The sequence below is a fragment of the Rhynchophorus ferrugineus genome, unplaced genomic scaffold (assembly GCF_030347505.1).
Source record: "Rhynchophorus ferrugineus isolate W39M unplaced genomic scaffold, kcgeb_rfMv2 rfM6, whole genome shotgun sequence".
Lineage (NCBI taxonomy): Eukaryota > Metazoa > Arthropoda > Insecta > Coleoptera > Curculionidae > Rhynchophorus > Rhynchophorus ferrugineus.
The window spans coordinates 30,932,555-30,954,343 of NW_027472585.1; the positions used below are offsets into that span (position 1 = coordinate 30,932,555).

Consider the following 21,789-nt stretch of genomic DNA (forward strand, 5'->3'; position numbering starts at 1 on the left):
CTTCATGGTTTATTGGTCAATTAACTAGATATAGTGGGATGAAGTTGACCATTACAAGTTAGTGTCTTTATTGAAACTGTTCGACTGGTTGTTTTATTGCAACTTGACATTACAAAATAGTCTCGGTGTCTTTTAAAATGTGGATGCTAGAATCTCGAGTCACAGCAGACTGTGTACTCGAGTTAGCATTAACTCCTTTTAACATAGGAGCTTCTAAGATGTTTTACTATGTGGTTTAAAGATGACTTCAATTAATTATCATCCTGATAATCTATATTCCAATCGTCGATAACGCCTAAAACAAAAACGTCTAAGAATTTAACAAGGAATTATTCTCGATCATGGTGAATTGTTGCTGTTGATAAATAAAATGAGTTAGACACAGATTCGACCTCTCTATTCGAGATGATAAAGATACCTAACAAAGTGGTGAAGAACAGCGAATAGCTTAATATATTTTTATAAGAATGTATTGAACATATCTCGTAATAACATTATAAAACAAGTTTTTCCAAACCGGTATATTCAAATCTAAATTATCAAAACTTATATAAAAAATTAGTAGGAAAAAGTGTATTTTCAAAGAATTCTGAGGGCATCTATTTAAAAGTCGTTTTATTTGATAGTCATACTATTAATACGGTTATTAAAATCCTTTTTCTATGTATGGTTATGAAAGACTGAAATTGCACCCGACGTAAAATCGAGCTGATTCAACGCAAAAAAAAAACAGAAAAGAAATTATTCCGTTATTAAACTCAACCGCGACAGATCGTTTGGTAACGATTTGAAAAATACCCTTTAGCGGATACGATTCGTTTAACATAACAATTAAAATGCACGAGGTGCCACTGAAATTGCACCGTTTTATTAAACGATTGAAGCACTTTATATTCTCTAGGTTTCCGTTCAATTTGTTTCAAATTAATAAAAATATTATTTTACAATTTTTATTCTCGTATTTTCTAGGATATTCTAGTATGATTTAGGAGAAGAGTATAATTTTGAATAATAATCAGTAATATTTTGTAATTACTTGTCATTATTTATACGAAGACAGTTTAACTTTTTAAATTTCCCAGACCAATAACTTAAAATCCGTCAATGTTATACTCAACTGTAGTTTATTAATAGACTACTGTGGGATCATGAGCAAGCAACGTCATTTAGTTTGTGTTTGATGACCATTGGCAATAGACAACTTCTCGAATTTTAACAAAAATGGAAAAAGAGATTTTCGCATCCTGATTTAGCATTATATTTTGTGTAAAATAGCCATGACCTAACCAAGGGAAGGGCTTGATAAAAATTATGGGGACTCTACACCATAAATTTCAATGGTTAAGAAGTGGTTTACTTCCATTGTGGTCGTACTAATACACATGATGCCAAAAGTGTGAGATCTTCAAAGGAGTGCTTGGAAATATACAGTCGCAATCCGAATTTTGCTCCATTTCGAAACATAAATAGATCAGAAAACACCATGAGCCTAAGGAACAATTAAACAGTAGGTTTCTCCATATGATCGTGTACAAAATATGTCCAAATTGTATCTGAGTGTCGATCAAATTTTTTTCAGATATACGAGATATTATTCATATCAATTATCTTTAATGGGCTAAAATGGTCACCGACTAATTTAATTCATAGTTTTTGGGTACTTTTCATATTTATTTTAAGAAAAACAACAGCATTTGTTGAAGAAAAATGTTTAGCCAGTACAGCAAAATCTATAAATTACTAACGCTCACCCCTAACAGATTATTCCCTTAATTTAGCTTCTTTCGATTATTTCCAATTGGAAAACCTTAAAACATAGCTGGGTGGTAAGAGATTCGGATAGAATAAGATAAGTATGACTGAAACAAGTTCCTATTAAGGGCATTGATAAACCTATTATTTGGAAACACTACATGAATTAACTTGAAAGAAGTTTATGTTGAGAAATAAAACGCTTGTTGTAGAAAAAATCTTTTAACGAAAATTCACTGACTCGTAGTATTACATTAAATTGAAATATTGAAAATGTTCAACTCAATTCAAACAATATCTGATTTAGTTGGTTTAAAAAGAATCAAAAAGTCAATGCAAGTAAATAAACAATTACAATCACAGCAATATTATTACTTGTATATTGTATATTCGAAATTGGTTCAGAAGTAAATGAAATCAAAAAAGCCGTATAATTTATATTTGCTGGCTTGATAGTTGCAGTGAGTGAGGCGACAGGCGACAGAGAGGCCTTTTACTGCTGTGACAATTCTGCAGGGCTTGGAGATATTTTATATTTATGCTTATATCTGAACCTGATGTCTCTCGGCAACAGAATCAGCAAAAATAAATATCCCAGTCGCGCCAATACATGTGCTGGGTAAGACCAGATGTCTCAGCCTTGCGACACTAGATGTCCAATACATCCTAGCTGGTAAAACGAAGAATTGAAAATATCATAAAAAATTATAATAAAATTATACTATACTATATTATAATATACTATTATAATAATACTAGCCTTGTGTGTAAGACTGTGCACGACGAAGTACTCTCCAGTCGACCAACTATTGAAAAAATTTATGGAATTCCTGAAAAAGCCCAGCAAGATAAAGCAAAAGATCATGGGCAAGCGATGGTGAGTCGTTGTAAACATTTACAAAGCCAGTATTAATGCCAAAAGTATTAGTCTATGTGTGGTGGAATAGGAAGGGATTCCTCCATTATGAGTAAGTTACAGTTGGTCCAAAGGCTAATTTTCAAGTGAACTGCGAACAGTTAGGTATTATGCCACTTTTTACTGATGAACCAAAAATAGCTATAATTTGATTGCGGTATAGGAAATATAATCTGACATATATACCATTATATAACGGTCAATTGAAAAGTTACCGGCGTGAAACATAGATGGCGCTACTAGAATTAAATCCATGTATAAATTTGAGAGTTGTCGGATCATTAGTATGTGGATTATAGCATTTTGAATGAAGCAACTTTTGTTACTGTAATAAAAATGGATAAAAAGGAATTTAGCGTATTGATAAAATATTGCTTTTTGAAAGGAAAAATACAAAAACTTGGCTCCAGGAAAATCAACCATCAAGTATTGGTATTCTAAGTTTAGACGTGGTGAAATGATCATCAAAGACGGTAAACGCAGTGGACGCGGACGTTGTTACCGATGAAAACATTTAAAAAGTCCACAAAATGATTTTGAATAACTGTAAAGTGAATGAAATAGCAGACACTCTAAAGATATCAACTGAACGTGTACATCATATCATTCACGAATATTTGGGTATGAGAAAGTTCTGTGTAAAGTGGGTGCCACGCGAGCTCACTTTTCACCAAAAACAACGACGAGTTAATGATTCGGAGCAGTGTTTGAAGATGATCAAGCGTAATAAACCCGAGTTTTTGCGTCGATATATGACAATGGATGAAACATTCCTCCATCATTTCACTCAGGAGTCCAATCGACAGTCATCCGAGTGGACTGCACACGATGAACCTGCTCCAACGCGTGGGAAAGTGGGGGAAGGGAAAGGTTACGGCGTCTGTATTTCGGAATGCGCATTGAATAATTTGATTAATAAAGATTAATACAATTACTCAGATCTCAAAAGAATGCTCGCTGGGGAGAAATTTTCGTCGTATGAAGAGGTAATCGCCGAAACTGAAGCCTATTTTAAAGCAACGTACAAATCGTACTACAAAAATGGTATCGAAAAGTTGGAGGGTCGCTATAATTAATAAATAATATAATTTATAAAACTAATTTTGTTAAAAAAATTTTTACTTTGGTAGGCTGGGGAATTTTTAAAATGGCCTGTTAGCATCATCATCATCAATCCATGAGCGGCGCTCGGGGAGAGTGTCGGTGGTGAAGAGAGTGCCACAGGTGGCGATAGGCCGCAGCTGTTCTGGCCTCGAGCAATGTCCGTCTCCTACTTTTCAAATCGTTTTCGATGATCTTGATCTTTGTTTTACCGAAGCTATTCACTTTATATTCCAACCAAAAGATCGATTTGGCCACATAATTATATGAGGAATCCGTTCTTGCCTCATTCAACAGACATGGGAAAAGCATTGCAATGAAATTGTCTATGAATTTGTTCCTCGACTGTGTTTTGACTGTCCCATCTTAAACCGAGTACTTCTTTTATTAATACTTGATAAAGCACTTTACCTTAAAAAATGTCAACTATTCACATTTTCACATTTCATTCGATTTCACATTTTTGAAAACCCAGTACTGTTTTCAAATCAAACGCAATGGATTTTTTATATACACATTTAATGTATCCTTTTGAAAATAATCCCCCTAGGATTGCCAAATATTTATGCTAATGCTTTTTTCAGCCTTCGAGACTGTTACTGAATTCGATTTTTAAAAAGTCCTTTAGAGTCCTACCCAATTCAGTTTTAATCCTTCCAATACTCAAAGCCCTTATTTTGCGTTATAGAATACACATTCAATCCCATGGTGATTTAGTCATTTTCCAATGTTTTTTTTTTAATTTTAACATAATAAATTTTAATAATTATAGAGTAACCCAATAGAAATATTTTAATACGTGTTTAATATGTAGTAGATACAGAATATTATATTGTGATCTTTATTAAATAATTATCTATTTTTTATAACATCTTTATTAGATACGTTTAGTACAATCTCAATAATGTATAATTAATTACTACTTTTCATTTGTACTTGGATTAATTCACAAGCAAGACGAGTGCAAGAAAATACATCAGTATGTATTCCTCAATATTAAGATATATAATAACTTATAGCTATAGTTTACACTAAAGGTATACACTTTATATAAGTTCGTGTGGTTTAGTTCGTTTCAATCTTCTGACATCCAGCAGTTATATAGCTTCCATGTTATAATTAGTAATATTTCGTGTTTCAAGGCGAAATCTTAGATAACTTCGCAAATCCATTTGATTTCTAGGTCATCGTGCAGTTCTTCGTTGGTTACGTAGCGATAGGCATTGGTAATCAATCGAAGAACCTTGTTCTGACAGCGTTGTATGATTAGTTGTTTTGAATTTTTAGTGAAACCCCCTATTTGCATCCTATAGATCCAAATTGGCAGCAAAAGCTATAATTGTCTTATAGATAAACCTCTTTGATTTTAGATCAAGTTATAGAGTATTAGAGAGTATCTTCCGACTAACCAGTATAGTTATTTTATTTTGGTCTATGGTTCTAATGTGTTTTGCTATTTGTCTAACGTGATGTTAAATAATTATCTGTGCAGTTTTTTATATTATCCTTTTAATTATATTTCGGAATTAAGTATTGCCTATCGCATGTTAAAAATTAAATATGAAGCTTAATCAAACCTAGCAAAATCTGGGAAGGTTCTTAATGCAAGAGATCTATTAATTTTCATCTTGACGCCCCCTAAATCCAATGCAGATTAGTCTCTAATCTAGTGTTACTCGAAACTCCTTGAAACGCCCCAATTCTATAGACAAGAATAATTGACCTTCTGAAATCTTAAAAAAAAAACAAATGATCCGATTATTATATTTTTATAGTATAAATTGCTTCTTTTGGATAAAATAATTTTTTCAGGATTTGAGTGTTTGATTTGCAGACCTTTAAAGTGAACCGATTTTTTGACACTTGCTCAGTTAGGAACGCATTTACTGATTTTATATATATTTCAATACACCAAAAATATATTATTCATCACGACTTACAATGTCTATATACATTTTAACTCAAAAGAATCTAAGCTTCAAATCATTTAATAAAAACTTGAACACGTAAACACTGTATTTAGTTTAACATACTGATCACAAAAATAATGTTTACAAAGTTGGACATAAATATATAAGAGGATATTTATAGTCTACTCAAGGTTTGTACATACGTCATCAAGATGTTTAACGCATTGCCTACAGCAATTTGTAAATTCATTTTAGAATCAGAAAGTGATTTCCTTCTCATTTTATTCTAGTTAAAGAGAGACACAATGTTGCCTGTTTAGTTCGAAAACGTAAACGAACGAACCTATCAAAGTCGTCCGGTTGCAAAATTATTTAAAGCAATAGTGCAAGAGGTTATAGCTCTAACCTGTAAACTGTTGCGGCTGTATTAAATATATTTTTTAGAAATACTATAATGTTAAAATGAATTATATTTCATAACATTTTAATTAAATTATTTTATTTTACTTTGTATATCAAAGCCAAACTGAACTGAAACTCATACTTGGATGCGGCACGATTGCGACGTTTTGAAGTCACAAATTTAGATGACGTATGTACAACATAACTTTGAATAGACTGTACCTAGGTTTAAGTTTATTTAAATCAATTTTCAGTCACCTATTGAGTATAATAATTGAAAACAAACTGTTGGTTCTTGTGAACCATTGTCACTGACCATTGCTGACACAGTTTTATTATACTTGAATACTGTGTATGAATGGAGACTGTGTGCTTGATTATACCTTTATATGGCATGTTATTATTTATATTTCTCCATCTAATCCTTAATGCAAGCTCCGAAGGATGTATCTTATCTAACTTATGCATTTTAGTATTAGATTTATCGTATATCTTGAGGGAGTCCTTAGACATATCGAAGCCATTACAATCTGCATTTATAAATTTATTCTAATACTATCTCTGCCAGAATGAATATTTGTAAAGGCAAAGAAGAGGTGGAAAAAGCTAAATTCTAGTTTTGATTGTAATAATTACCCTCCTCCATACGCACCCATTTAGAGAAGCAAAAGTTTGATTAATTCAACTTATTATTTCAACTTTAGATTATTTCAGCCAAAGTGTTTCAACTCATACACTTGCCCTAACTAAGTCGTTGAAATAGACAAAAAATAGCAGGCTATTTATCTAAAAGCAATAATTCTAAAACCGCGTAACCCTGCACTGTGCATTGTATCGTGAAGAATGCTCGAAATGTGAACATCTTCATCATCAAATGCTATCATCGGCGAATATCAGATCTGTCAAGAAATGTTTAGCATCATATTAAACGCTATGTATTTTTTATGTAGCTTTGATATAATTGTTTGTATCACTATGATGGAAAATAGTAAAGAGACATTTCCTTGCTGGATACCGGCTCAACTCTCAAAATAATTCGGCTAATTATTTCGAACTCCTTCACAGCTAATTGAACGATCGTAAAATCAATAATATTATATTTGTCATAATATTAATTTACTATATGATATTAAGCTGCCAAGGTTCTTTCACATGTAGTGAATAGTTTGTTTGTTATGTTTGTTTTTCAAATGAAATCTATCGGAGGGTTTTTAAAATAATTATTATGTTTATCTTTTATTTATTCCTATATTACGTATAGTAATCATAGTTGTATATATTCAAAGTATATTTAACGTTACTGTTTTCAATACATATATTTTGTATATAAATACAAGTAGGCCTTTGTGTAATGATATAAAATGTTTTTTGTTTCAGTTTAGTGGAACCTGATGGCAGCAGACGTACTGTTAATTATGCATCGGAGCCTCATACCGGTTTCAACGCCATCGTTCATCGTTCTGGTCCACAGATCCATTAAATAAAGAAACGCAAGCGAGTACTATGATTCTCTTCTTCTCTTCATCTGTTTTACTGTGATTGTCTTCAAAGTTTTTCATTCTCTTTCTTTTATTTGTCTACTTTTACTGTTAGAGTGCCCTGTATATTTATTTATTATATTATAATTTTAAGTAGGTTATAGAATGTAATTATAAGGGCTTTGATATATTAATATGCATTAAAACTAGTTTATTCAGATAAAAGTGTTTAGTTTATAGTAATAGTACGACCTTAATCTACTTGATTATCTTGATATAATATTGTCTTCAGTGAAAGTAAATATCTGAGTGAAAAAAAATTACCCAAAATATTTTTTTTGCTAACATTCTTATTAGATACGGTTGGTACAATCTTAATTATAAATTATTATATTACTACATTTCATTTGTACTTGGATTAATTCGCAAACAAGACGAGTGAGAGAATATACATCTATATGTACTCTTCAATTATAAAATTGTAATAACTTAAGCTATAGTTTACACTAAAGGTATACATTTTATATAAGTTCCTACGGTTTGGTTTGCTTCAATATTCTGACATCCTGTCCTGTCCAGCAGTTGTATTGCTTCCACGTTAGTATGATTTAGTAATCTTCTTTCGTGTTTCAAGGCGAAATCTTGAGTAACTTCGCAAATCCATTTGACTTCCAGGTCATCGTGCAATTCTTTGTTGGGTACGTGGCGATAGGCATTGACAACTTTGTTTTGGCAACGTTGGATAACTAGTTGATTTGAATTTTTAGTGCAACCCCATATTTTTGAACCCCATAGGTCCAAATTGGCTTTATGATTGTCTTATAAATCAACCTCTTTGAACTTAGATGTATATATTATATGTATATATTATCAAATTGCTGCAGATTATCTATTACCCCGAGATTTCAAAGTATATGGAACACTGGTCCCACAAAAATCAAATCCTTGTACAAGCAACAAAATAACGGTACTGTGTCGTATCATTATATAAAGGTTATTCCAAAATATATGCGCTATAGTGTTGGCAACCCAAAGATAAACGCCTCCCAACAGAAACCAGGAATGAAATCTGTAGAGGGACGGCCCAATATATCCATTGTGCTCAAATATCCTGCTTCTACCTCGAACAGAGAAGAACGTTTAGTACTAAATAATAAGGTAGTCCTGAAAAAATTAAAATTCAGCCACAATTTGGACCTGCTACTTAAAGTAACAAGTATAGCCATTAAAAAAAGTCCCAATTAACAGCGATAAAAATATAATACTCTCTGAGTTTCTACATGAATCTGATTTTGAAAACCATGAATATACCAGCTCCCGGAGACCAATTAAGGTCCAGGCTATACGTACTTGCAAGTTTCGATAAACATTCCAACAATGTGAATAAAATTAACAACTATATTATATAAGCAAAATATCCATGTTTATATGAATAACTATCCTAATCAATCCCCAAAGCATCATTTTATGTTTTTTTTACCTAAACCCCCATCAATTAGGCTTTGGAAATAACCTAAAAATTAAATAATATAACAGGTCAATCGAAAAGTCTCCGGCCTACTACATTAAAACACATTGTTTTGGCAAAGTTATTTTTTTTTATTCAACATAATTCCCTTCAAGAGTAATACACTGATTATAGAGACCCTCCAACTTTTCGATACCATTTCTGTAGTGCGACTTGTCCTTTGCTTCAAAATAGTAGGATTCCAATTCATGGATTTTTTCCATCCTTCTGACTGACTTGTGACACGGGACACGGTGAAGCAGAACTTTCTTTTTCTTTAAATGCGGCCGTTTTTCGGCGATTTTGTGCCTCAAATGGTCCAAGAACGCTATGTAATAATCGCTGTTGATGGTCCTTCCTTTCTCAAGGTAGTCAATGAAAACTATTCAATGCGCATCCCAAAATACAGACTGTTGCGTCTTCCCATGCTTTGAAGCGGGTTCATCGTGTGCTGTCCACTCTGATGACCGTCGATTGGGGTTCGGAGTGAAATAATGGAGCAATGTTTCATCCATTATCACCTATCGACGCAAAAACTCGAGTTTATTACGCTGGATAATCTTCAAACACTGCTCCCAATTATCAACTCGTGGTTGGTTTTGCACCAAAGTGAGCTCGCGCGGCACCCATTTTGCACAGAGCTTTCTCATACCCAAATATTCGTAAATAATATGATGTACACGTTCAGTTGATATCTTTAGAGTGTCTGCTATTTCATTCAATTTCAATTTATGGTCATTCAAAATTATTTTGTGGATTTTTTAAATGTTTTCTTCGGTAACAACCTATTTTGGGCTTTGCTTTGCATCAAATGCTATAATTCACAAACTAATGATCCCACAGCTGTCAAATTTATACATGCATCTTTTAAGGGTTAAGGCTAACTAAAAACATATGGATTTAATTCTAGTAGCGCCATCTATATGTCAGGCTGGGGAGTTTTCAATTGATCTATTATCAAGTAGTATTTTCTCTCTCATAAAACACTGACTCTTATCCACATACTTCCAGCTCCAAAAAAGGTCTATGAACAAACATGTGGCTCCACTATGAGTTTCTACAAATCTCATATGATAGCAGCAAATGTGTATATCATCATAATATCTCCGAATTTTCATGTAAGACTTTGGAAACAAGGTATTAGGCAACATCCCTCTAAAACCTTCTACATGATTTAGGTAGAAGGACGACACTTTTGTCATTTGGAATAATGCAAACATCAAATTCACTGTGGAAACTGACGATAACTATGACGAGATATACGAATAATTACGATTATTAACAACAATGGCAAGTTATAGTGAGGAATTTTTAAAGTCCTGCGGCACCAACAGCACCATATTGGTTGTGAAGTAGATATTCTCTCCGACCACTGGATATGGATCACCAGATGATGATTTTCGAACATTTTATCTTAAAACAATGTGAGGATTTCCATTGCCCAGTAAATGCTGGTTCTTGTTCATGTGAATCACCTTAAAATTATTGTTTTTGATGAAGAAGAATTCTCAAATATTCTAAAACTTTTCTAACAAATAATTTAATCACTGTATGGTGTTCAATTTTACAATGATTCCATTGCAAAGAAATAATAAATTGATAAACGAAAGTTAAAGTAAAGTTGCTTGTAATTGTAATTGATGTATACAGCTATTTCTGTGATTAAATGTTTACTCTTTATATGAAAGCTTTACTTTATATAATTAAAAATCTGCAAAAATAATCTTCAAGTTTACATCAATTATGGTTAAACTAATCTATAATAAAGAAACAAATAACCAACTGAACTATCGATTGAATAATAGTAATACTTAGAGATCGATTTTATTAGCCTGTAACCACATAAATAAAATGAGAAATATATCAAAATCCACCTATTTTATTTAATGAAATATTGGTATTTATTCGTGCTAAATTTATTCTAAAATTAGGTTTCGCCCTTAACACTTTATAAAGCAAATACCAAACGACTTCGGCTGTACAAACAGTCGCAAATGAAAATTGTGAAAAATGCGAGTTAACAACAGTTGTTAAACAAGTAATTAAAATGCATGGACCGCGACTGAATTGTGGCAGATTTTATAATGCGATTGAAGCGCATTGTTTCGCGACGAGTTTCTGCGAATGTTTAATTTACAATGCGCATAATTTCGTTCTGTTTGTTCGCCCGCCGCCTTGTTTGAGAAGGCTTTTTTTTCAGTGCCTTTTTGAATCGCCCCTATTATTTGTTTTTCTCCTTTGTCGTCTCGGGCCTGAGCCAACACCGACAAAAGGATGAAAATATATCTGATTCTTTTATATCAAAATATATGCAGGAAGCCGTCTGAAAAATATCCGGCTAGAACCATTCAAACCTTAATTGTTTTCAATATTGACATACCAATCAACTCTTTCGAATACCATATGTTGTCTTAGAAAAGAAGTATATATTACGTCATGCAAATACCAAATTACTTCAGAGAAATCTATTAATCTGGGAAGTATCCATAGAAAACCATTAAGGATATGCAGCTCCTTGAGACATTAGGTCCTCCTCTTCACACTGTTCTGATAAATATGATTTAGTGCTGTAGATATAACCCATGGAGGGGTTTAATGGAACTTTAAGTATTTTTTATAATAAAATTAATGAAGATTTATTATTTCAAATTTTATATCTAAACGAAGCATGGATATTTCAAAATGGAACATTGGGCCAGCTTATCCAAACGCTAGCAAAGAGTGTAGCATTACAGAATAACATTGGTTTTGCTATTTATACCATTTAGACTATTATATAACAAATTCGCTTTGGATAAACTACCTTAGATAGAAAAAGAAGTTTACAGTTTATGGAATTGTTATGAGGTAGTGGATAAATTATAAATTAAGAATTTGATAATTGATATAAACTCTGATCGTGAGAGAGACTGAATGAAACATTCTTTTGTGGGCTTATGGCCAAATGGTGATAATTACTGACATAGAGTGATAAGAGCGGAAATAACTAAAGATGAGTACATAATTTATGCAGGATAACAGTAGAAATCATTGTCGAGTGTGACATATTTATGTGCGTACATATTTGTGTAATTGTTTATTTAAGTACATGAGAATTCGATTGGAATTTATGAAAAGATATTTAATACTAACTATTTTGCATATATGGCAAGTACATTAGGGAGAATGTAATGATTAAATCTAGTTTTATAAAGAACAATAAACACAGGCAGTGGAACACAGGAATGAAGGAAGAAAGAACGTAAAAAGGTATGTGTGCTTTCTAATGAGAATAAAAATTATTGGATATCCAATCGTTATAAATCATATTCGATAACCTTATTTTTGTTTCATTATTATGTCAGAGTCAAAATAAATTAAAACTTAAATTTGATTCGTTGCATTATATATTTTGATGGTATGCATTGGCTGTTTTACTGGAACACCTATACATACGTATCTCACTATATACACGGAAACTGTTTTGCCAAAATACTACAAGATATTGGTGTTCGTGGTGTTCATAGTATTTTGTCCACACCCTGCACATAGATTAATTGATTAAAGATTATATTACGTGAGTATTGTTTTTATTAACAATATAATCACATGTTTTAATATTAAATATTTTATTTTAGATTTAATGTAACTCTTTGAAGTAAAATCCATAAAATTATTTTTGAAAAATCCTTTTTAGTCATAACTTAAGAAACTTACTAGTATAAGTTTTGTGATAATTCTTTCTCTTAAACTAATAATCTTCTTTAGTTCTCAAGAATAATAATATTCTTCGGCCTGATTGAAATCTTGGTCTGATCAAATATTGTAGATTTGAATCTGGTTTCTGAAATAGTGAATGAATTCAAGATCACTTACACAAATTCACATACAGTTTTAATATATATGAAGTAAATTAAAGCATGACCTACAATAAAAATAAATTAATCTTGAAAACGTAGCTTTTGATTTTCATCGTTCAGGAACATTATCTTATTGTGTGGGGTGTAAATAAATAATTTGTTGGAAATTTTGATAATCTTATCATTTTACGATTACAGACACCACCTTAACTACCTGCAGTTCAACGTCATGAGAGTGTAGCACAGTTGCCGCTGCTGGGCTAGTGAGTATTCATTTCTTTCTAGAATTGAAAAAACTTTTAATGAATGATTGATTATGATTAAGGCTGTTGATGATTATTAACTACGCACATCGTAAAATATGCCTATCTGTCATGAAACTACAGTACATTTCTTGGAGGAAATAGTAAACAATAATTTATGCGATCATCAACACCGATATTCTTGCTATAATTTTTTTATTTTCTGTCCTGTAGAAGCATATTAAATATTAATGAATACTAAAACATATACAAAAATTTTTATGAATAATAATTAATCATATAGTATTCAATGACTTCAAGTTTCACTGCTTCCAAAAGGACTTTTATTTTACCATGAAAGTATTATATAAGAAAAATCAGACACAACATCAATTTCTTGAATATCCGCATTATCTTACCTATATAACTTGTGTGTATAGGGATTTCAACCACGTCAAACTCTAGAATTTTAGTGACTAAACCTAGTGCTTAACGTGGGTTTCCGAACCACGGTAGGCCCACTCCAGATAAACCCTCGTTGGTAAAGGAGATTTTAAAATATAAAAAAGGAACTTTAGGTTGCTTAAAATAACTTTTCCTGTCATATTTTAACATATATGACAATGAATAATTCATATTTAATGATTTATTGCAATTAATTTTAAATTTTAACCGTTGTGTACTTTTAATACCTTACTGAAAATTTCAAGTATATGATATAAGAAACTAATAATATTTACGGCACTTTATACATAATTATAATAGTTTGTATTTATGTGTTTTCAGAAAGAGTTTTTATATTGCGTTCGTTATCTGTTCTCGGTATGCTTTCGTAATTGTTGGATCTCTAGTTGTAACTAAAATGCATGACGGACATTTCAATTAAACGGAAAGCGCAAGAACTTCGCGAGTAATTTAACTAAGTTGAAATAGATTTAAACAGCCGGTACAAGTACTATTAGAGGCGCTTAAAGTATTAGATGCAATTAATTATCAAGAAACTCCTGGTAAAAATTAGTGCAAATAAATAATCTAACAGGAATATTATTTTCGAATCTGTTTCCTGTTTTCAGGGAGAGATAGTAGCAAGTTTTCACTTAGTATCTAATCAGGCATATAATAAAATATTTTCCAAGGAACTAACTAAAATCCAAACTTATTTAGTTAACTCACTCACACTAGTTAAATTTGTTAAGAAGTTGCTATTGTATAGATTTTGAAAGAATATGTTTTCTGTAGTGTTTAATATTTTTAAATAATATGCCAAATTATCCTATATTATAATAAGTACTACAGGGTTACTTGTGAAACAAATACGGCAATATACCAGAATTTGAAATGTTAATATTGAAAAAGTTTCCTATGTTTTAAGTCTTAAAAGTACTTGGCCTGTAATAATATCGATTTTATGGCATTTTGATACTCAAATGGTATTATAAAAATATCGCTTTACTCAAGTAACAACACCAATATATCGATATTTTTTCAACAAATATAAGACCATGAAAAAGCAGGACGGCAATTAAATCACGATTTTGAACAGTTGACATTGACAGACAGAACTGGTAAGCTTACCAAATTAAAAAGGGGAAGTATTATTATGATTTGTACATCGATATCGTGGCATTCAGCTGGTTCTCTCATTCACATCATTGGTCAAATTAGTGCGAATGACAATTACGACATCGCAACATCCTCAATGATAAAGTTCTCACTATGACTAGCATTTTGCTGCTAAACACTATTATTTTTATGAAGATAATGTGCCCATACGCACAACAAAAAGGGTCAGTCTTTGTTAGTGCGATTTTTAAACTAGAGAGTGAGGAACAGATTTCCATCTTTCCATAATTGTGATTCTTTTAAGAGCAAATTAAGTCTCAAGGCCTTATTAACAAATAAATATTTTATTTATTCATTACATATAAAAATTTGACTTGTGTAATAAGAGGTTACCCGGGTATCCAGGTGCTAACCATACTCTCAAAAGTTGTGTATAAATTAGGGTTTAAATAATCTGATGAGAAGTGGATTGAGAGCTCTAAAGGCCAAAAAATGACAAAAACTGAGATTTTTCTTAATATCTTCTTACATTTTAATCTCCATAACTTATGTGAACATGAAATGCAATTCCTTTTAAAATTACTGTATCGAATAAAAATAATTCTGGAAAACCCGAATAATTTTTAATATTTAAACGTTGTTTTATGAAGTATTTAAATTTCACTGTTATTATACAGCATCCGAAATCCAAATTCGACACCATAAAAAAGTGCCTTTGAAGTAACAATGGATAAAAATCAAAAATTGGACGCACGATATGTCACGCCGATAATGGAGTGATTTATGATTGAACAACGCGCTAGTCCCGACTGCTGTTGATAAACAATAAAATTTACACCCCTTTATTCTCGATCGACGAACGGATAGGAATTTAACAATGTCCATCAAACATTTATTTTATTTTTTTTCACTTTCAAATTTCACTGCTTTGTTAAATATGAACTGGCTTTTAATTGGTCAGAATACAGATATATGTACGCGTACGTGTTTTGCATTTTTTCGGTTTGATGGATTATTTTTATCGTTAATTAAATAAAATACATTTAAATTATTTTTAGAATAAATTGCCTTTATTGTCATTTTTAACCACTTTTCAATCTTAAATTTCATTATAAAAGTATCTGAAATAATGATATAAATATAATAATAAAATCCAAAAGCGCGGAGGGTATATCAATCCGTAGCCTGGCTCTTCGAAATTTAGTTGCCATGAGGTATTTCTTCAGAGCACATTATGATATGTACATAAAGAAATCGACAAAAGCAACTTAGATAATGTGCAAAACATTTTCGCCATTCGAAAGCGGTTCAATACGTCTTAATATACCTGAAAGCCCAAATCTGGGTGGCTAAAGTTATTCAAAACTGTAAAACACCTAAAGTATATTCAGAACGATATTAATCTTTCAATGTAATTGTTTTCAATATTTATAGATCATCGTTATACCCTATTTTATACAAGAATCTAAACCTGCACCTCTACAAAATTCAGTCGGTATAAGAATTACAGTGCCAGAATGCCAGTCAGATGTCCGACTTCGTAAACCAGGCAACTGAACACTTTGTAAGGTTTACCAAAATAATATATTCGAGTGGAGCTCATTTTTATCTCAACTAATTCGTAAGCAAATAAAACAAACTGTACTGAAGTACACTTAAATGCATCCTTATTCACTTAAGACGGTATCATAGTTTATGAATAAAGTTTCCACTTGGAAATTAATATTTTAAGAAATTCCGTACTTTTACTTTCACAATAATTACACTTATTTCCATGGATAATATATTAATTTTCTTTTGGGAGCTCTGATATTAGATTAAGTGTTCAATTTCTAGTTAGAACACATTAGTAAAGGTTTTGAAATACGCATCGGAACTCTATGTCGTGAATAAATTTCTTTTGGGAAAATGTAGTTAATAATACTTGATTATTCGTCTTTCTTACATTTCTTATTTTTATATTTCTTAGTGTATTTATTATCATAATAGAGTTAACTAGATTGAAAATAACTAATAGGAAAGTTAAAAATTAGTAGTTTAAAAAATTCATCCAGGATACTTTGGCCCCATACTCAAACCAAATATTATTCCTATTATTTCAGAAACAACATTCAGTAGTGAGATACAAGTTTTGAGGAAAAAATGATGCTTGTAATATTTTGTATATCTTTTATTATGTGAATATGTATTCAATATTTCTTATAAATATTTCAATGGGTAATATATTAAGAGGTAATTTAATAAATATAAAATGTATATTTTCATACTTCTAATTTAAAAACAAATGGATATTTAGTATATTTCTATTTTATATTAATATTATAAATACATGTCTTTGTATTTGCTTATTGCTGCCATGCCCATTCCATATACACTGTAACACATGTATCATTGATATTCTTTGTTAGATACTGTAATTCCAGATTAATTAAAATAGAAAGAAATATATAGTATATCCAAAGTTATTTTGTAAATGCGTCATCTAAATTTGTGACGTCAAAACGTCGCAATGTTGACGTATCAACTCTATGTTTTAGTTCAGTTTGGCTTTGACCTACAACAAACTCTAATATATATAAATAATAAAATAAAAGTACTGTTATAAAATTTAATTTATTTTAAGATTATAGTAAATGTAATGTCTATGTTATCAAAGGACTTAAAACTATAATTAAGTACACAGTGATAATAGTTTATAGGTTAGGGTTGTTTTTGTTTATATTTACATTGAATACTTTTCCATACCACCTATGAGTTAAAGTTTTAGGCGCGTTTGTAAAGCGTAGTTGTATCCTCTGGAGGGTTAGTCTACCTAATTATCAATTGTATATCCAAATAATATATTTTACTTTCATTAGAGAGCATACTTACTTTTATGCCCAGCGTTTCCTTGTAAAGACTTTTTGATAGCATATGATATCATCGGCACTGAATCATATCATACTCAGTTTCATTCATTTACATTTCGTTCAGGTGAATAAGTAAGCTGTTAATTTCCATTCTATCTAACATTTTTTCAAAATTCTAACATTTGTCAATTTCTTCTTCGATGTGTCTTATCAAGTTCATCCAAACCGAAGATGTTATAAACCATTCCTGTTTCCAGCACAAAGTACAATATATTTGCAATGAATTATCAATAAATGTTATAACTCATAAAACCCAATCAATTGTTATTCCAACATTAACCTTTTTGCATCAACTTTTGTTGTCATAACACTATTTTTATTATCATCCTGCCATGAGTGTTGAGTACATTGTCACCCGCTTCGTATGAGTCGGTATGATTTTTTTTTTCGGTGAATTCAGTGGCCGTGGCCATACTAATATTCAGAGCAGCGGCATCACGCTAAACATATTTTCAATAAAAATCTCAGAAAATTAATATCTAACAGTAAAAATGTTTACCTCTCTAACGAATTTTGCTCTAAAGAGGGGGCCTCCATTGTCTCGTTCCTGTTCAAAGTAACTGCTTACAGACGCAATTTGTTCAGCCTGGCTTCGGAAATTTCAATCAGAGTTATAATAAGCAGCCATTTGAAATTTATCAAAACAAGCAAAGCATTAAAATAATGTTTGCCGGTTTATAATCTCTTATCACTATCGTTTTGAAGAATTTTGCATACGTTTGGCAACCGGGCGACTTTGACATACTATTTCGGTTACATATTCCAACTTATCCTACAGCTCTGTGTCTCTTTTTAACTAGAATATTTGAAATTAGAAGAAATATATTGTCTGATTCTAAAAGGCATTTACAAATTGCGCAGGCAATACATTAAACATCTTGATTACATACGTACAAAAAAAACTTTGGATAGACAATATAATACATTTATTATTATTACAATATAAAAATAAGAAATTCTGATCTTAAAGTTCCGGACTACGTCGATCGGAATTACGTTGTCTACACCGACGCAAATCGACCCAAATAATATCCATCACTGTCAACAATCATGACATTGGTTTACACCGTATCAGAATGTCTGCTCATCGCGATATTGTCACGCCGTAGATAAAATTTCGTATTACGTACTTTAATCTCCGACGCCTCACATATAAAATATAGAACATCAATTTTACTACCGTCTTAAAAGACATGTCACCGTTATGGAAACTCGGCAGACGCGAAGGTAATTTTCCACTCGATCTTTATTTTCCACGAGCCTCTCCCTTACCGTACACTGTCCTCCTTTAAAACGATATACGAACGCCAGCAAAAAAATACGCACCTCCGAGAAAAATCAGGTCGGTTGAATTGAAGGATAATCTACTACGAATCTTTTCTCGATAGAAGGTAATCTTTTCGATTTACGGGAAATAGATTTAATTTATTTGGTATCTTTTAATAAGAGGATACATTCAATGTTATTAGAGACAGAAGACTGTATGTTCATAGTTGAGTAATATTTTAATTAATACAATTAAGGATTTTTCGTTCAACAAAAGAAAAACGTCACTAGTTAAGTTAACGAAAAATGACCTGATCTTCGTCAAACTTTATGTTGAGAGGTGGGAAAGAACACAAGGTTGTAAATTCTATACAATTTATTTTCTCCCTTCCTTGAGTAAACTAATACACAAAGGCGAGTTGTTTTATTTAAATTAAGAATACAAAAATACATTTAAATATATTTAATTAATACGTTATGGGAAAAGGATTATGATTTAGATGGAATGTACTTACTGAAAAAGAAAGTCTGGCTTTGGCTAATATTGACAGGAATTCTACTGGTTTTAATTATTGATACTTCTTCTGTGCAATGTTTATTTTCGTTGCCGTCAAGAGTACTTTCTTCAATTCTTCTAACCATGCTTTCTTCCTTTCTTATTCATCAATGCTCTTTTCAACCGTTCAACAATACTTATTTTAAATGTACTATCAATTCAGTACTTTCTCAAATGAATTCAATACTTTCTCAAATAAATTCTATATCTTCTTCAATCAATTCAATACTTTCTTCAAGCAATTCAATACTTTCTTCAATCAATTCAATACTTTCTTCAAGCAATTCCATACTTTCTTCAATCAATTCAATACTTTCTTCAAGCAATTCAATACTTTCTTCAATCAATTCAATACTTTCTTCAACCAATTCAATAATTTCCTCAATCAATTCAACACACAAGTCTCTTAAAAAACTGTCTCTCGTCGAGGCACCGTGTTTTATCGCTGAAGCTCCTCCCTCGGGTTCTTGGTGGTAGTGGACAAGGCTGGTCCAAGAAACCCTTTTCTGTACACCGATTCGCTGATAATATCGGGGTGGAAAACGGTCCTCCAGCTAGGAACTTTTCACGCAGATAAAACACGGGGGTTTCGGACTCTTAAGGAACTCCCAAAAATTCCACGATTCGGGTCTTCTGATATTTATGGTTATAGGCACCATAAGCAGTCCTCTACCAGGTCTAACTTCTGACATGTTTTGTCTAGCCTCGGTATGTGAACCCTAGTTATCCTAAACACTCGACAACAAGCCGATGGGATATACTTTTTATTGAACACGTATGTTTCCTTTATTCGGTACTTTTTTGGTTAATAATTATTTTTCCATGTCATAAATATTAGGAACATCACTTAAAGGTCTAATAAATTAAACCATTTAACTATACAATCAAAAGAATTCTACAATTACCATAAACTTTTATAATATTAAATTTACACAACTACCCCAAATATTAATAATAAAAAATGCGTCGCAACAGTTCAAGTATTGGCAATATTTACACCAGTACCACATAACACGTTCGCTGCCAATCTGGGATCAAATACCTTAGAAACCGATTACGTTTTCTCTAATTAGAACAATAAAATATTCCTAAAAACGTGTGTTTAACGTGTGAAATTTTAGATTTTAATATTTTTTTGACATTTTTTTTCTTGTGCCAAGCGCCAGAGCGTTATCGGCACTGGATATGCACTGCGTGCATAAATAGTGACTTTTTTTGTAAATAACAATTTTTACATTGCTCATACCTTTAATGCTTTCTTCTCCTCCCGTATTTTCAAAACATGTTCGCTGATAACTGCTCTGGAAGTAAGTTTGAAGGGAGCCTTTAGTAACCTTTTTATGACAGATAAACGAAAGTCGTAAATTAGAATACGATTGCCTCAATATTTATTGTAAACTTAGGGCACGTTTCATATCTATTTTTCCACTTTTAGTATGAGAAGGCCCTGATATATCGATATTGTTTCCCGCCTTATGCAATTCTGTAATTCATATGAATTAAAATGGAAAAATCGAAGCCAAGCACATAAGTGACTCAGCTATAGACTTCAGACAATGCCGATACAACTGTAAGGGTACACTATTAATACCAACCTAAATACAGTGCTTAGAAAGACCACCGCATATGTAACGTCCTAGAGCATAATTGGCGTCCATTGAAAGCTTCAGATTACGCACTAGTGCGTTATTGGCAGCGAACGTGCTAAGTATTGTTACATTAAAATAAATAAATAAATATACACAAAATATTAGCACTTCACACAAAGCAGTTCCGAAATTTCATAAATTGTTGAACCATCTCGAAAAAACCTAAATTTAACACGATATAAATATTTTGCTTCAAATAGTCATATTATTATACCAAATTTGTCGAATAAAGCGTCAGCATTACGAAGATAACTTTGTACTCTTAAGAATGTAATGAAAATTCGACAGCTACATTTTGCACCTACCGTGAAATATGTCATCAAAATAGTGATAGAAATTCAGATTATCAAATTTTAGATAAGTTGATCAAATTGAGTAACGAATTTATAGTTATGATTTTATTCTCAATATAACTATATTAAATTCTCCTACAGAATACCGCTCTACTACAACCATTTAAGTTTTTGTTTATTTCCATAAAAAATCCTAGGAGATATAGAAACAATATAAACAAAATAAAAAATTAGACACTAAGTAGATACTTTCAACAAAAGTAACAAATAATAATTCTGCTGCAATAAAAACAATCTTCTGCTAAAATAAAACTGGGTTTCATTTCACAAGTCAAATTTGCATCCACTTGGACCAAAGGGTTTCAACAATAATCTTAGATTTTAAAATAAGAAGTATTATACTAAT

General features: G+C 31.5%; 2 protein-coding genes across 2 annotated transcripts in view; one reads left to right on the forward strand and one right to left on the reverse strand.

The window, feature by feature from the left end:
* The window catches only part of LOC143197855 (larval cuticle protein A2B), a 58,747-nt gene extending 51,036 nt beyond the window's left edge, over positions 1 to 7,711 (forward strand). Inside the window, exon 4 of the mRNA XM_076406611.1 lies at positions 7,459 to 7,711. Within this exon, the coding sequence (XP_076262726.1) occupies positions 7,459 to 7,561 (103 nt within the window). The 3' untranslated portion in view covers positions 7,562 to 7,711. The remainder of the gene's footprint in view (positions 1 to 7,458) is intronic.
* Positions 1 to 21,789, reverse strand: part of Lar (tyrosine-protein phosphatase Lar) — a 1,580,452-nt gene that overhangs the window by 1,309,624 nt on the left and 249,039 nt on the right. The gene's annotated exons all lie outside the window — the stretch shown is intronic.